Source organism: Nymphaea colorata, chromosome 6 (assembly GCF_008831285.2).
Source record: "Nymphaea colorata isolate Beijing-Zhang1983 chromosome 6, ASM883128v2, whole genome shotgun sequence".
In the NCBI taxonomy this organism is placed as follows: domain Eukaryota; kingdom Viridiplantae; phylum Streptophyta; class Magnoliopsida; order Nymphaeales; family Nymphaeaceae; genus Nymphaea; species Nymphaea colorata.
The window spans coordinates 3661332-3678700 of NC_045143.1; the positions used below are offsets into that span (position 1 = coordinate 3661332).

At 40.1% G+C, this 17369-nt stretch overlaps 2 protein-coding genes across 2 annotated transcripts; both read left to right on the forward strand.

Moving 5' to 3' along the window:
* Nucleotides 1-2901: 2901 nt before the first annotated feature.
* Nucleotides 2902-5809, forward strand: LOC116255596 (probable indole-3-pyruvate monooxygenase YUCCA4). Its single transcript, XM_031631468.2, has 4 exons — nucleotides 2902-4041; nucleotides 4203-4451; nucleotides 4587-4709; nucleotides 5283-5809. Exons 1-4 carry the CDS (start codon nucleotides 3385-3387, stop codon nucleotides 5511-5513), a joined length of 1260 nt encoding a protein of 419 aa, XP_031487328.1. The 5' UTR covers nucleotides 2902-3384; the 3' UTR covers nucleotides 5514-5809.
* A 9525-nt stretch (nucleotides 5810-15334) lies between these two features.
* Nucleotides 15335-17271, forward strand: LOC116255798 (transcription factor FER-LIKE IRON DEFICIENCY-INDUCED TRANSCRIPTION FACTOR-like). The gene is made up of 4 exons (XM_031631819.2): nucleotides 15335-15871; nucleotides 16212-16412; nucleotides 16563-16736; nucleotides 16938-17271. Exons 1-4 carry the CDS (start codon nucleotides 15572-15574, stop codon nucleotides 17025-17027), a joined length of 765 nt encoding a protein of 254 aa, XP_031487679.1. The 5' UTR covers nucleotides 15335-15571; the 3' UTR covers nucleotides 17028-17271.
* Nucleotides 17272-17369: the final 98 nt, after the last annotated feature.

Below are 17369 nucleotides of genomic sequence, written 5' to 3' on the forward strand. Positions count from 1 at the left end.
AGCTCTTTAATCCTTATGTAATCCACAAGTATTGTAAAGCTTCCTATGTTAGGAAGCTTTTGATGTAGCCCTTGATATACTTTGATCTAAGATGTTCATGATTTGAGATCCGTTAATTTAAGATCAGACCCTTTGACCCATTTTTTTTATATTAGATCAGATTTTTCTCAATGCAAAAAAGTAAAACTAGGATTTCAAATGTGGATCTTGACTTACGATACTTGGTTTGATGAACTATGGATTTCAATATGGATCTTTCGCCACATTAGTAAAAGCATACTATATGAAATCCGTTTATCTAAATCGGAAGTAGTAATCAAAGCTTCCTTAAGGTTGCACTTGTCTGAATCTAACTCACTTTCAACCTTGGATGATATTATACCCCTTTTATACACAACTATAAAGTAAGCAATCGTTTCAATGAGTGAATATTGAACTAATAATTCTTCACTAAACCTTTAAATGGCCAAGCAGGAAACTATGCGAGAGTATCTATTAGCAAAGTACTTTAATGATTGAGAAGCGAAGCAATTCAATTTGAGGAAGTACAAGCAGCAAGTAGGAGGTAACATCAAACTGAAACAAGATAAGATTTGCGCCTATACAAATGCATTCTTTAGGAAGAATGCAAAAGCATAAACTAAGTTCTCGATTCCTTTTTCATCACCTTTGCAAAAGAGGAAAAAGTGCTTTTCCCTTGGTACAACTGGATTGAGTAAGGGCGGGCAAGCGACTAGTTTATGTTTCAAATTATCGAGAATCACTCTCTGTGCTACAAATGAGAGAGCACCGATGTGCAAGTTGAAGCATGGCAGGGGCAGTATCTCGAGACATAGAAGCAAGTTGTGTACCATGGGAGATGAAGGGTTGAGTGGGGACTTCGGCCTTCTATCGGGTGCTGGGTCTATCAAGGCACAAAAGCAGGCGTATGCTCTAGGGGATGAAGGGTTGAGTGGGGGCATCGGTCTTTTGTTGGGCGGTGGGTCATATTCCGGTCTTTTGTTGGGCGGTGGGTCATATTCCGGTCATTCGAAAAAGTGCTTCTCTCCTAGGCAAGAAAAACATATCCAAGGTGGATCTCTTTGGAGAAATTTTAGAAGCTTCCAATTACTATGCCTTCAATCATGTTCCAAATCTTCCTTTATGAAGGAATTTGTAGGCCACAACTATGTCCCATTGATGGGTATCGGATTTGATAATAATGCTGTCAAAATCGGCTCTGGAACAACCGAATCGGTAGGGCCGACGATTCGGAGAATTAGTCGATTACTGATTTGGCTAAGTCGGTCGCCATATCGGCTATTTAAAATTTTATTGTAGAAAAATGAGAAAAAAAACTACCAACTAGCCTTTCATGCAAGGGTTACCAAAAGAGAGAGAGGAAGAGACAAACAAGTGAGAGCTAAGGAAGAAGAAGGTTTCCAAGAAAACTGTGGCAAAAAGGAAGTGTGGAAAGGAAGGGCATAGGCAAATGCATATCCCTTTTCCCTGTAGCCCACGGTATGTCGACGAAGGTGCCCTACAATTCTATTCTGTGTGGTTGCTTTCATAGATCCTGTGAGTGTGAGACGAAGACAACTCCCCTTTCCTACCTTTCTTCATTTTACTCTTCTCATTCTCTTCTTATATAGCTTTGGGGAACAAGTACCCAGTTGGCGGGATTGGGCAATCTTACTTTTCCCTATTTATTTATTTATTTTTCCTTGCCACCCTCTTGGAGACAAAGGGTTTATTTCCTCATCCCTAAAATTATACAAAGAAATAAAAATCATTATATATATATATATAACGTTTTCCTATGGTTTTTAATAACACAGTAAAAAATAACCATTCACATGCTGATTTAATATATATATATATATATATATATAAGTTGGTAAAAACCAAAGCACTTGAACAGAAGACAAAATCCGGGCTTACTGAAATTAATTATTAAAATGCTTTTTTTTTTTTAAAATTTGACCATGTAAATATGACACTAAGAGTGACTTGATGAGAAACATATATTAAGTTAAGTTAGTTGTTTTCTTACGTAAATAATACTTTTTAATAGTAAAAAATGAACACTCTCATAACATCAAAATTTTGCTAGTATAAAGATCAATCTTTTTTACAAAAATGACTTGAACTAAAGAATGATTTATATTAAATTGGTGTTTATAAACGCATTAGAAGGTTCTCATCTTGTTTCAAATACTTTTTAAAAGGTCTGTTTTTTATCCTTACCTAAAGATAAATAGATATTGTGATTCGGGCAATCTGAGTTTGATTTCCATGAGCGCAGGTTGGTAAAGGGTTGCATGACAGGGATTGTGGTTGTCCGTCTCCCCTCCTCCATCTCTTCTGAAAGGATTTAAAAATTCCCTTCTTTTTGTATCACATTTCTTTCTACATCGTTGTATGTTGAGCGATTTTCCTCCACTTTGGGATTTCTTCTTCCAAGGGGAAAGAGAAACTCAAATCCCGGGATGGGCTGCGTTGTTGTCAATGATAAACTCTTAGATCATAGATCAGGTTGTCGGCGTTCAATGAAAGACCCCAATTCTAGGGAGGATCTTGCATGAATCCTGCACCCGGATCTTGTAAGATCAGTTTTGGACCTAGGGCAATCTAACCACGATTTCACGAATCGATACTTGACCCGACTCTAACATCAGACAAAACCTTCCTAGATTTGCCTATATTTGGGCTCTGAAACCCACTTTGAATTCCAAACTCACAACTTTATTTTAGCACATATAACATCTTAAAAACAAGATCTAGAATGTTGTAATGCATCTTTATTTAGACGTGCAAAACTTTACATTGTCATTACATTACATTTGATTTATGCCTCCATTGTTCTAACATACATGTGGATGAAGTTTTCAAAATACTTATATATATCATATATATATAAGTGCACTTAGAGAGATCAGAAAAATTTAGATGGAAAGAAAATTATCCATATAAAATTATCTGGGGAAGCGAGTCCGTCCCTCTCGTAGAGACAACTTACCCGATCCACACACGTCGGACCCCACCTGGGTGTGGGCCCCGCTCAATCAATGAAAGAGCCGATGACCCCAGGAGGGTCCCTTTCGCATTTACTGAACGAAGGCAGCCCCATTTTGGTCACTTCCACCCTTCCTTCGCTCGTCCCACTGCAGCAGATCAAGGCTCGATCGAGAAACCTATCATTTCCTTCGCTTTCACGTCTTCTTTTTGAGTCGCCCCACACATGGACGCCCGTCGCCACCTCCCCTCCTCCCCTCTATTTAACGGCCCTCTTCTCCGCTCTTCCCTCCTCATCACTCTGCTTTCCCTTGCACACACACTCTCAGCAGTCGCCGTCGATCTCTTTCTAAGTTCAGAGAAGCAAGAACTGTGACTCAGTGAGGGAGTATGGATCGGTTGGCGTCGTCGGAGACGGAGGCGAGGTGCGTGTGGGTGAACGGCCCCGTGATAGTCGGGGCGGGGCCGTCGGGGCTGGCGACGGCCGCCTGGCTCGGCCGGCTCGGCGTGCCGTGCGTCGTGCTCGACCGCGCCGACCGCATCGCCTCGCTGTGGCACTACCGCACCTACGACCGGCTGAAGCTGCACCTGCCCAAGCAGTTCTGCCAGCTCCCCTTCCTCCCCTTCCCTCCCCACTTCCCCGAGTACCCCTCCAAGCACCAGTTCCTCTCCTACCTCCACTCCTACGCAGCCAAGTTCGGCATTCGGCCGCGCTTCAACCAGTCCGTCCTTTCGACGCAGTTCGATCCCCTGTGCGGCCTCTGGCGGGTCCGCACCCTCGACCTCGCCGCCGACTCCGGGAGGACCACCGAGTATATTTGCAAGTGGGTCGTCGTCGCTTCCGGCGAGAATGCCCAGCCGGTTCTTCCCGACATCCCCGGCCTCGACAAGTTCAAGGGCCGCGTTCTCCACACCTGCGCGTACAAGTCCGGCGAGGACTTCCGCGGCCAGAGGGTGCTCGTTGTCGGCTGCGGTAATTCCGGCATGGAGGTCAGCTTGGACCTCTGCAACCAGGGTGCCAAGCCTTACATGGTGGTCAGAAACTCTGTAAGTGTCAACCTCTCTTACCATTTTCACTCACTCAACTTACTGGGTCGTCCTCCTAACTCTGGATCCATGCCAACAACGCCATTTGAATTTCATGTGCAGTTCACAGCGCTCTGTCTGTTCAACTTCAATCTAATGTCTTTCTGCTCTGTTTCTGCCAGGTGCATGTTCTGCCGAGAGAGATTCTGGGGTTCTCGACGTTTGGAGTAGCAATGGGTCTTCTGAAATGCTTCCCGCTGAAGCTGGTGGACAAGTTCCTGTTGACGTGCGCGCTCGTTGCCTTTGGGGACACGAAGAAGCACGGCATCCCCCGTCCAAAGGTCGGCCCTCTCGAGCTGAAGAACGTCGCCGGAAAAACACCCGTTCTGGACGTTGGTGCACTCTCTAAGATCAGAGACGGGAAGATCAAGGTGAGCTTCTCTAGATTTTCCGTCTCTCTGGTTCTGCCCTTCTTGAATTGCTATGAGCTTGTTGTTGCCGAGGCGGGTGTCACGTGACACACTGACGAAACGGGGTGTCTGATTTGTGCATTCTGATGGCTACAGGTAATGAGAGGGGTGAAGGAGGTCACGTGCTGTGGGGCTAAGTTCGTGGATGGGCAGGAGGTAGAGTTCGATGCCATCATCCTGGCGACTGGGTACAAGAGCAACGTACCCTCCTGGCTTAAGGTGAGCTGCCCTTCTACCTTGTCTCACACCAACCAGCATGATTCTTATTTTCTTCTTCATCTTCAACATTCTTCAACAGAAAGATGATAATAAATTAATAATAGTAACAACAATACAGCTCGGTACTCCCCCCACATCCCCTTTTATCCCTTGTAAGATCCCAATCACTCTTGAAAAGAGATGGTTGGTATGTGTGCTTCTTGGGGGAAAAGAACAAGTTGGGTTTTGTTTCTTGTTTGTCCTGTCTTTTTCTCTGTAATTTTCATGAAATGGAGACAGGAAACCTGGTTTTCAAAACCAAGATCCAAGCTTTCTTACAGTTGACAAGTGGGTTCTGTTGCTCGGTTTTTCGAGCGAACAAGAAAGATATTTATGATTTGCAAACGTATATACGCGTCTGTACTGCAATACCAGAGTAGAATTGTTGTTTTTATTAGTCGAGCTGTTTAAATACTTGTGAAGACGGTGCGCAGTGCCATGGTACTGCGTCTAATAAAGCGCGTACTGGTACATACGTACTATTTTTGAAGCGTTGCACTAATTTGGAACCTGGTTCTTCAATTCATGGCGCAGGGTACAGAATCGACTGTTCATTTCTCAGAGGATGGAATGCCCAGATTGCCATTCCCCAACGGGTGGAAGGGAGAGAACGGGCTGTACACGGTGGGGTTCACTCGGCGGGGGATCCTGGGGGCCTGCGCCGATGCGACGAAGATTGCCCATGACATAGCCGAGCAGTGGAGGACGCCTGCGACTACTGAGACCACTCGCTTCATAGTTTCCAAAAGATCAAGTACTCAGTAGAAACCAAGAAGAGAGGGAAACGTTCAAGAAGAAAAAGTCCAAGTAACACGGACCCCCATCTCGCTCTCTTCTGCATTTGCACCACAAATGGGTGCATGGTTAGGGTTTCATCTCTGTTGTCTACAAGAAAAAGGTGATACCAAGATGAAGATCTTGTGCTCAGTGTACATAAGTCAATTTTGCATGGGATCTTTTCCTGTGTTTCATGGAGTTTTTCTTTTTGAGTATATGTATAAAGATCTTGTTATATGAGATAATATAAATATAATGTCAGTATTTATTAAAAAATGTTGCGAATGAGGGTGAATCTTGAGAGGAGAACAACAAAGAAATTGTAAATTTGAAATGCATCATGGCTCCCATTTTGCTTTTCTACTGCGCATGGAGATGTGTGCTCTATTTGGATCTCTTGAAACGAGACAGCCGCGCATGGGTCAACCTCAAACGAGCATTCATTGCCCTTCAATTCCTCCTTCCCTTCCAAAAGAACAACGGGTGAATCTGACACTTGGACCTTGATCTTGGAGTTTTCCCAAATTCCATTTGGTCCCTCTTGGTGAATTTTTAATTTCACAAAAGCTCCCCGTTTTCTTTTGGTTTTTTTTTTTCACTATCAGCACCATACCAGACCTGACAAGTGACATCCAAGTGTCCAACTATCTGTCTTCTCTATGGTCAATTTTATGGGAATAATCATTCAGCCCTAGTGATTTACCTAGTGAATTATGATCAAATACATACTTTATATTATGGGACCTGGTAATAATATTTTGAAAATCTTTTTAAACGAAACAATCAAAACATATTCGTGTTTTTTATTTGAAACTTGAGCTTCATGTTGTAAAAGAGTCATGACTAATCCCATTCAGTTTGATTGGTATTATAGTTGTTGTTGTGTAGCATGAAGTTTTCATGGTCAATTTTGTATGGCACAATATTCTACCAATTTTGGAAGGTGTGGCGCGGACTTAAGAAATCAAAGATGTTGACCCAAGTTCAGAGAAGTTCTTTCAGAAACAGGTTGATCAAATTAATGTTCATAATTGCTAAACTATGGAAGCTATGTAAGATGTCTCCAAAGGAAACCCTAAATTCAAATATTGCTATATAACATGATGTCTGGAGTTTATCTAAACTTAGCCATTATCACCTACTAGATCTTTGCATAATACTGTCAAACAGTAGGTGAATAAGTCATAAATTACTGTTGATTACACAACTAATGTGAAACTAATCGAATGACATCATGCCACACGTCAGCGCAAGCCGGGTGAGATTAGGGTCAAATCTTGATGAATTCAAAATTGCTATTGATTAGCAGAATGATCAACATAAGTTGGCAATGATAATTGACAGTTTTGGCTCTTTCATTTGATATGCACTAAGGCCTGATGGACCTGTTTGGCTAGAGGATAGTACAATGAGTGAAATTTTATGTCCTTGTGGCTTCATCATGAAGTAGATAAGCTCCACCCAAAATAGCAACCACAACAGTATGGAGATATAACAAAGAAAGTGATTGGTTCTTTGAACTTGGGGAGTGATATTGAACCTTGATCTCAGGACAATTTGGACCACTTCACAAGGCAAAGGGTGCCTACCAGTCAATCCCTCTCTCTCTCTCTATCTCTCTTTCCGTGGCCCTTTGCTTGTTGGTCACATTAGTACCTTCTACTACGTCTAGTGTCTTGGTTTCTACCTAGCCAACCAGTGTTTCCTTTGTCTTTTGGTTACAGAATTCTGATACCACTTTTTCACCAATTACTCGGTTTTTTTTTTCTAGTCTCTTCTCGAAAAACCTACCATCTCTCACCCACCTCTTTCCTCATCCCATCTTCCTAAGGCAGCTTCTCTTTTTGGCGTCTCCTTGGGCCAACAACATTTGGTGGTTCACTTGGTGTTCTTGGCTCATTAGCTATTGGTGGTGGATATAGGAGGAATGCAATTATGCAACCAAGGCGGAGCCAAGATGTTTTTCAGGTGCGGGCCGAACAGTTCAACTTCTGGGTTCGGGTAGGGCCATACTGAATCCGAATCCAAACAATACATCTCACAACTAAACAATTTTAATTTTTTAAATTGACTGGAGTCGGGTCGTGGCCTAGGTGAGCCCCCCTCCCTTAGCCCCTGTATGCAACAACAGAGTCTTGAGGGATTTGCCAATTGATTTTGTTCAATTGCAGCAACAGAAGCACAACAATTTTTTTATTATTCTAGTTTTGTCCTTACAAGAGTTTTTTTTCCTTTTTTTTTTTAAGTTTAGATGCATTTTTGCATTTTGTCTCCTAATATTTATTTAAATGGATATGGGCTATGTGCAGATTGGATTTGTTTTGGAATCTCTTGCATTTAAGGCATAAGATTTTGCCACGGTAGCTTGTACTTGAAACTTCATCTAAGTTGAAGCTTGCATGGACAGTTTGATGATGACAAAAGTAACAATTTGTTTCATAAAAATCCGAAAATTGGAATAGATTCATGACACACTATGTTACAGGCCTCCTTACGGCTGCATATTTATGAAATAATTTGCTAGTGATTCCATTAAAACCAAACCATACTAACCACTTGTCTACCAACTATGCCTTACTCATTAGAATCTCTGAAGTTCTCAATCTCTAAAATTAATTGAAGTACTTGTGCAGCCCTAGCCCGGAATCCTGACCATAGGCACCAAAAGCAGCGGCGCTTTATTTCAGCCAGCTGTTACCAAACTTGGGAAAAAACTTTGGTTTAAAATGTGTTCATTTCTCAACAAAGTTTAGGAAAGCAAAAAAATAGAACTGTTGCTTTTAAATCGCAGACATGAAGAGCTCCTGATTTAAAGCAACTAATGTTTGTTCAGTCTTGGAGTGTTGACAAAAGGTTAGAATCCCAAAAGATTTTGATGGCAAAAAAAATCGATGATTTTCCCTCACCTTTTTTGTGCATGAAACCAACTGAAAGAAATAGAAGAAAAAGTGAGCCTACAGTTTATTGCTTGGAAAGCTAACCTCTCTACCCATGCCCCCGAGATTCATGGCATGCTTACCACCTACAAAAATCAAACTAATTATGCTACCTCCCTTCAATTCTTAGACCAAAACAACAATTGTTTGATTAAATATTTTCTTGCTGCAAACTTTTGAGTGCCACTAGAACTCGTGTTTGCCTTTTCTCCGAAAGTGTTTGAATGTCATACTCAGAAGATGGCACTGTCTCCCCAATTCGAACTTATGCTTCTCATACTTCCCAATCAGATAGTCATTTTCTTAAGCAGTCCGGTTGTTTTTTGGTTTTTCAGATTCCAAATCTTGGCTTAACTAACCTTATACGTGGGAATATATTATAAGGTCGGACCAGTTAAGATCAGCTCTCTGAATCCCAATCCGACATATATCGAGGTCTTTTTTTTTTTTTTTTTTCTTCTTTCATAATCTAAAAAAAAAAATACAAAACTAGAATGAATGAGTGAAAATGGGGAAAATAGAAAGTCGGTAAAAACCAGAACGGCCATGTCAATTACCAAGTAGCTTTGCATAAAATTTATGGTCCCGTTCCCCAGGGAACTGGTACCCATATCGCATGGGGCTCACAACATATGGCTAGCATCAACGTACACCATTTAATTTCATCTTCAAGATGGGGTGGTTGACTCAATTGCATGAATGAGTCCCAACAAGCATGAATGAGTCCCAACAAGCAAGGGTATCACTTCTTGTTTTCTATAAAGTAGTTTGGGAGTATGTACATTTCTAGAGTGTTTCGTAAATATATTCTAAAGATTGAAGCAGATTCATGATACAATAGTTTTAGTATCCGATAGACCTACCACAGATTTTTGAGTAAATTCATAAGTTACTCACAAAGTGTTTCTACTACCAAACATTATCCTCTCTTCCCCCCCCCCCCCCCCCCCTCCCTCCCTCCCTCCCTATATATATATATATATATATATAGAGGGAGAGATAGATAGATGAAGAACAATCTCCCTTTGATTTTTTCCAAATCCATGGTTAAGAGCAAAACAATTGAGAAAAAGGTAATCAATTATTTTCCGCATTTAGTATTAATTTCTTTTTTTTTTTCTTCTTCTTCTTTTCTCACAACTACTGATCTGAAAAGGATCATGAACTGAGCTTATGCATCAAAGCAGCTTGCATCTACGAATTTCTCATACGACATACGCACAACTTTCACGCTCAGAAATCACGATCACATTAGTCATGTTTGATTTAGATTTGCATGAGCAAGAAAACATGGTGTGCAGAAGGCAGATCGTGTATTAATAATGTATACATAACTTTAGTGCAAATTAATGGTACGTGGTATTGAACATGTTCCCTAAAGCGCGATGTACATAATCCCAATATTGACCAAATTGCTCCATATAATCTGTCCTAGGCAAAAAAATGCGGCTTGAACGCCAACTTTCCCATCCACTTGCAACCAACACAGCAGACACGACAGGAACATTATTTTCAAATGACATTAATTTTCTTTCCCTTTTCTGAATTGTGCACCACGTTGAGTCTAGCTGCAAAAAAAAAATTCAAAACCAGCATCATAGCCTGCTTGAACTATTTAATTGTGTAATATGGACTATATCCGCACGGGAAGTAATTAGGGCATATTGCTTTTAATTTTGAGAGATCAGAAGGGGTGTTAGACCATTCGAACGAGAGCCGAAGCTATTTTTTCTTTCTCCTTGTCCCTAGAGTCCAAAACACGTGTACACAAAGAGATTAAAGGTCCGGAAAATTGTTTACTTGACTCTATCAACCAGGAAAGATAAGTGAAGCTTTTATTCTTCCTTTTTTTGGGATACTTGACTATATCCAAAGTTTTCCTATATACGAGATAACAGAAATTCATATAGATAGTAGTTTTAGAGGTTGTTTGTTCAGAAAAGGCATTCTGTCATGGTTTTGCTTCAGAAAATGAGGTGCCCTATTCTACTCTTTATAGATATAAAACTTAAAACCAAAGATAAGCATGCAATATTTGATCTACCTCAACCTTCTTCATACCTCATTCCAGGTTATCGCACCACCCGGCGAGGTAGCGAGAGATGAAGTCTCTCATCTTTTCCTTGCCTTCAGGTTCAGAGATGTGTTGGTACCAAGTGACGAGACTTTCACGTGCTTCAACTTGCATATAGGAGCCATTGCAATATAGAAGCCATTGCACTATCAGTTGTTCTACTCCAATTTGATATTTAAGATATACTGAAATATTGACAAGTAGTATTGATGAATCTGTAACATTTAAAAATTGATGGTAACGAAAAAAACGCCAAAAATGATGACTAGAAAAGATTCATTTTCTAGAAGGAAAGATAGACAAGATGTCGATTCATGTGAGATCGACAAGCGATTCAGATCACACCTGCGTGGTCAAATCGGATGAAAACAAGTCAAAGATATTGAGATTCAAAGACTATTCAATTGAAACAAGAATCCAGTCGTCTAAATCATTTACATCTAAAATTTTTGGATCTTAGCTACCATTTTTCTTCATCTAGAGAGATCTGATAGTCTCTCCTGAATTGGGGGTCCCTTCTAATACTATTTGAGTAACTACATGACTTGATTTTTCTTGATCAAGTCTTTGTGAACTTAATTTCGAAGTGTGTTCAAAGTATGCTGCTGGTAGCTGTGTGTGTGTGTGTGTGAGAGAGAGAGAGAGAGAGAGAGAGATGCCTAACCATGTTAAATCCGGAAGGAATAATATTGGCATTAAGTTTTTCATATTGATGGTAGAGAGAAAAAAGACAAAAAAATATGAATTAATACTACAAATGTGAAAATTGTATGACCATTTTTTCTTTATTTCTTCCTAACAAAGATAGAACATTTCAATCACCTAATATTAGTTGGTAACAACTTCTTTTCTTCCCTCAACCATGTATGACCATGATAAGTTTCTGATGAATCCAGCACCTCTCTTATATATATATATATATATGTACATATGTTCAGGAATAAAAAGCAGACCCATTGATTTATTTTAAATACACGATAAACATCTTATTAAATTTATAAAACTATTTTGATATAAAACATGTTTTGATTCAAGCTTTTTTAATGAAAAAATCATGCCATGGGGGGCCTTCATTTTTTTTCTTATTATGAAAACACCATTAAAGTCTAACAAATGATGAACCTACTAATTTAAGCCACTGCTATTAGTCAAAGTTGAGGCACAAAAATCCTGGATAAGAATAGGAATCCGCTTTTAATATAATCACAGCGCTTGTGGGCAATGGCTTAATTTTCACACGGCAGCCGTATAAAAACACGCAACGAATTAAAAACCAGCTGTTAGTCCTTTTTTTTCCCCTTCTTCTCGGGCACCCATCGTTTTCAATTTCAAAAACTCCATTGACGATGGATCTATTAGTTCGCCTTGCCATAGTTATAAATCATTCATCTAAGTTGATGATAAGAAACTAGTAAAGCAAATAAGGCAAAGTGCGGCGTTAATAGTGCCAGCATAGCTTTGTTGTATGACCAAAGATGCAATAGCTAGCAATTTAATTATCTTTAGATTATTTTTCATTTTTCTAGGCTTATATGGCGTCAACGATATATAAACATGCATGTCAAAACATGAAAAGCAAAAGTTTGCACATGCAATATGAATAATGCAAGTATAGCTTTATTGGAGATAATGGCTCTAAAACATTAATGTTCCTTGAGATGCGATGCAATTATTAGTCCAAATTGGTGGATAATTTGTCATTAGCGAAATGTGTTCCTTGATATGTTTTGACATTCACATTATGTAGTTTGCTTCCAATCCTAAGTAGTTCAGATTTTACATCTCCTTTACCATGGCATGTCATAATCTAGACGATCATCATTTTTTTGCCTTTCGGTAAGAGCTTTGAATACAATCACATTTACTTTGGCTTTTCAGAATCATTCAATCATCTAAGTATTTAAGTAGGACTGTCCAATCAATCGTAATAAACATTTAAGAAAAAAAATGTGATAGATATTTTTATCATCTAGTATTAGTTTACATTTTTTTACCATTCATATGCTTCAACTGTCGTTAGATCACTACTCATATATATATATATATATATATATATATATATATATAAAGAGAGAGAGAGAGAGAGAGAGAGAGAGGCCCGACCCGAACGTGGTCCATTGTCGGTGTTTCTCCGTCCACTTGATGAATTGGATTGCGGGACCCAAAAAACTGGAGCCAATTTGGATCTGAACATGGCCTGATCAGGCCTTCACGTGGGCATGGCCTGATCGTTTGACCCCACATATCTCCAGTCCAAGTGGTTCGGGTCATTTGGGTGGGCCCGAATCCTGTGTGCAGGAGGATCGCGTTCAGACGTGTGCGCGTGTACGTGGGGCCGTAAGGTTGGGATTATGAATCTACGGATCGGGTGAGGTCTGGAAAAAATTCTGACCCACAATAAATGTAAAATCCTTGGCTAATGAATCATAATGTTCTTCCTATCGAACACACTCTTAGACTTGCCATATGAATTCTCAGTAGGAAACATAATGTCAAGACTTGACTTCTTGATCAACATTCCAAGCACCTCTTGGAGGATGTTTGGCAATGAAAACAATTTGTTACAGTTGCTTCAAAGATTATAGCAGGTTCGTGAAACAAACATTGTGTTCGAGTGTTCTATAAATCTACCACAATCTTTAATAAATTAGTTTATTACTAAGCAGCCTGCATGTGGTTACGATGTCATGCTGCTAATGCTTTACAGGACATCTCACGATTGACCTACCACATGTAAGCACATGATAAAGGCGAAAGGTCTTTATTGTCAACCGGCGAGCCAACCGGCCTGGTGGTGGACTCGGACCCACCCGGGGGTTGATTCGGACCTACCTAGTGTTGGCTAGCTATTTTTTTGGGCATCAATTAAAGGAAAATTCTTGATACATAAAGCTAATATTTCATTATTGTGCTAGGGGGAAAGACTTCGACCTTTTTCGAGACAGTGGGTCATATAATTCTCTAGTTCATCGAGAACTAAAACTCATAAAATTGTCACATGAAGTTTTTGAATATGATGCCACAATGATAGAGAAACACACGACCCACTTCCTAAAAAGGATGTTGGGAATCGATGATCCCATTATTAGCCAAATTGCGGGATAATGACTCATTTAAAAAGGGTTGGTCTCACAAGTTCATGGGGGAATGCAATGCATATAATGCAAACATCAGCCAAATTGCGCGACAAATGGTCGCCAGAGAAAAGGAATCCATGTCAAGATCTTTAGGATGCAATGTATTAAATGCAATGATTTGCCAAATTGCTTTCTAAAACACCATCGTCTAAAAGGTTGCTGAGTTAAGCTCCATGGGATGCATTGTATTAAACACAATTATTGGCCAATTGCTTCCTAATGTGTCGTCAACATAAAGCTTGCTTTAAGCAAATTTATGCATAAAAAGAGACATGGTGTGTGCATATTCTTTTCCGGAACATCTTTTCTTTCTAAAGCCAATGTCTAGACAAAATTGGTTGAACTTAGTCCGTGTTTGATATATCCTTCAATCTAAGATCTGACGCTGATCTCGGACCTCCATGGATAGAGATTCACTCTTCATTCTAAATCCATGGTTTACGATGGGGCCGGTTTCAAATTCCCACATATCTTTGATCATATATATATATATATATATATATATAATATATATATATATATATATATATATATATATATATATATATATATATATATATATATATATATATATATATATATATATATATATATATATATATATATTGCGCTTGACATTATGCTAATGACGTGAGAACAATTTCGGAAACCATGTTCCCCACAGTTTACACCTAAGGGGTATTTCAGTCCGAGCTAAAAAAAATTTTCAATGGGACGGTAAGCATATAGTTAACAAATTTTCAATTGGCCATGCGGAGAGAGACACCCCGATAACATTTTCTGTTCCTTTTAGAACAATGTTATCGTAATTTCCTCTTTACCTTTTTCTTATATTAATTAACAACAAGTGTGAAAATATGACCACTTTCATGTGCCAAGATCTAAGAAAAAGATATCGATAACCTGAATTTGCAAAGCTTGAAAACATTTTGAGGGCATCTGATGACAGGAACATCGCATCAGTCTTCTATTTATGTATATGTTTCAAAGATTCAAACCAGGTTTTTATAAATTTGCTCCAACTAATATTTTATAAACTTACTTCAATTTTTAAAACAGATTCATAAAACACTATTTAAATGGCTGTTGAAATGCTTTAAAAAAAATTAAATTCATACAAATTCAAAAAGTCAAACTACGACATTCGATACGGATGAATAGGTTGTGTTTGTTCACTGCGGATTTGAGATCGGCAGTGTTAATCAAATTTCGGATCGTGAGATCTTCGGATTTTAGATTCAGACCTTCCTTCATCCAACTTTAAATCTACGGTGTTTAACATGTGCCCCCTCACATTCAAATGTATCAAACACAACCATATGGTATTTATTATCCCAAACTTCAACTTATGGTACTTATCATGTTCGTATCAGCCGATAAATGGAAGAAGCCGTTTCGGTTCCACCACGTCACGGTCCGGCAGTAAAACAGATATGTATCGGCCGAGACGCATCGTTTTTGAAAACGCCTGTGCAAAACGTGAGCGGCGGCGACCTTGGAAGGGCGCGTGTTCTCCTGGACCCGGCACTCGCGCAGACTGGGCTCACCACTGGGTCCACGTGCTCTACACGCCGCCTCCATGCTGCTCCTTCTTAACGCACGTTCTCATTCCATCCCAAAACAGGAGCCTCAGGCGACGCATCCACAAGTCGTTGACTTCTTGAAATTTCTTTTCTTTTGTTTAATTCAGATGGATTCATGTTCTCAACGCTCTCCATGATTCAACAGAGACGCAAGTTACAGAATCAAAGAAAGGAATGTGTATATGAATAATTTTATGAAGCGTATCCAATTGATAAACTCATTGTTATACGATTTCAAAGATGCATATATGTGGAGAAAGGAGGAGGAGGGAGAGAGAACTGTGATGCCATCTCTCTCTGATCTGTTGTCTGTGACATGGAGAACGTCCATTCGTTGGAGCAGCTGCTGGGTATTCTAGAGGAAGACCTCCATGAAGATGCAGAGTCCTTGAGATCATCCTCACAGGCTGCGTTTTCTTCCATTGTTGAAAACTTGTTTGATCTCAGCTGTGCTGAAGAGCCTTCCCTGCCTGCTGAACCAGTAGCTCATGTTTCTTCGTCTTCTGCAAAACCACCAATGAGCAGAGCCAGTCTCCGTGCCTTGGAGAGGAAGAGGAGGGACAAGCTGAAGGACAAGCTCTTGGCACTCCGCTCCTTGGTTCCTTTCATCACAAAGGTCGGCTCTCGATAACTTGGAAACTCTTTACTCTTATGAAACCATCCTCTTTGTGTTGGAAAAATCTGTAGGTTGGGGTAAAACGAACGTCCCTTTCTCGGAAAACCTGAAATCTCTTCTGTTTACTTTGGTTGGCACTTGTCTTTTCATTCTATACAGTTCCTAAAAACTCTTTCACACTTCCCAAAAAGAATTCGGTTCCCTGTTTCGTATCTGTTCTTACCACTGCGTTTCTGAATTCAGCACCTCCACACTTTGTCGCCTGCTATGGAACCTCTAGTTATTTGATAAATGGACATTAAAATCGTGGTTTTCCTCCTTGGAAACCCTCCCTGAGCAGATGGATAAAGCTTCAATCGTGGGGGATGCGGTCGTCTATGTGCAGAAGTTGCACAAGGAAGCCATGGAACTCGAACAAGAAATCCGAGAGCTCGAGTTGTCGTTTGGTTGCAGTGGACATGGGGAGTATGATACAGATGACAAGTTTAAGCTTTCTGGAGTCTCTGATCAGCCGCGTCATGATTCTTACAGAATTTTGCAGGTACGTTGATCCTAATCCTTCCTTGATACTTGGAACGGGGAAATCCTTTCTCGATATGATTAAAACCAATTGATAATGATGAGCTTCTTTCACAAACTTGCGATTGCCATTGATGCCTAAGTTGCTCTCTCTTGTCTCTCGCTCCTGCAGCTGGACGTGTTTCTGGTTGAGCAGAGAAGATTCTATGTCAAAGTCATATGCAGCGTGAAGAAAGGAGTGGCGCTGGCCCTGTTGCAGGCCGTGGAGTCCCTTGCTTGTTTACATGTGCAGAGCTCAAACATGGCTGCCTTTGACTCATTTATTGTCTTCACCTGCACGGTTCAGGTTAGTTGATGGGGTGATCCATTACCCACGTCCCAGCACAGCGCAAGACCCCGAAGGCATGGGAAATGGGGAACCTTTCTTAAAATTAATGAAAGAATTCCATGATCAACATTTAGCACATTCGTTCATGCACTTACAAGCTTTTAGTCGGATGAAGTTTTCATCAATCTCATGTTGGTTCGTACTAATCTTGCAATCCAGGCTGCGCAATGCTTAGAAGAAAGCAACGAGCTCACCTTGAAGATGAAGCTGATGGCTGCTTTCATCAAACGAAAGTTTGTCCATCTTTGAGTTATGATGCAAAAGCAAGTGAAAGTTGGCGCCCGCAGATGTTACATCAGAAGGTGATCAACATCAGCCAAGCTATGGAACCAAATAGATTTTGATGTCCTGATTTTCCTTGTTGGAGAGTCTGAATCAGAAACTTCAGATCAAATGGTTCCTTTAACAATGGGCAGAATTTTATTGTTTTACGGGTGTAAGTTTGGAGTTGCTTTTTCCTTCATTTCGAAGAATTAGCAAGATTTTACTGCAACTTTGCTAGGAAAACTCAACCAAGATATATTCGTCTGCATTCCTTTCCACTAAAAAAGAGAGTCATCTTCTTGGGTGTAGTACCCGGCACCTTGGGAG

Coding starts and splice junctions, on each gene's coding strand:
- LOC116255798 (XM_031631819.2), top strand. CDS start 15,572: ATGGAGAACGTCCATTCGTTGGAGCAGCTGCTGGGTATTCTAGAGGAA. Junction 15,872..16,211: donor TGGTTCCTTTCATCACAAAG/GTCGGCTCTCGA, acceptor CTCCCTGAGCAG/ATGGATAAAGCTTCAATCGT. Junction 16,737..16,937: donor TCTTCACCTGCACGGTTCAG/GTTAGTTGATGG, acceptor CTTGCAATCCAG/GCTGCGCAATGCTTAGAAGA.
- LOC116255596 (XM_031631468.2), top strand. CDS start 3,385: ATGGATCGGTTGGCGTCGTCGGAGACGGAGGCGAGGTGCGTGTGGGTG. Junction 4,042..4,202: donor ACATGGTGGTCAGAAACTCT/GTAAGTGTCAAC, acceptor TGTTTCTGCCAG/GTGCATGTTCTGCCGAGAGA. Junction 4,452..4,586: donor TCAGAGACGGGAAGATCAAG/GTGAGCTTCTCT, acceptor TGATGGCTACAG/GTAATGAGAGGGGTGAAGGA.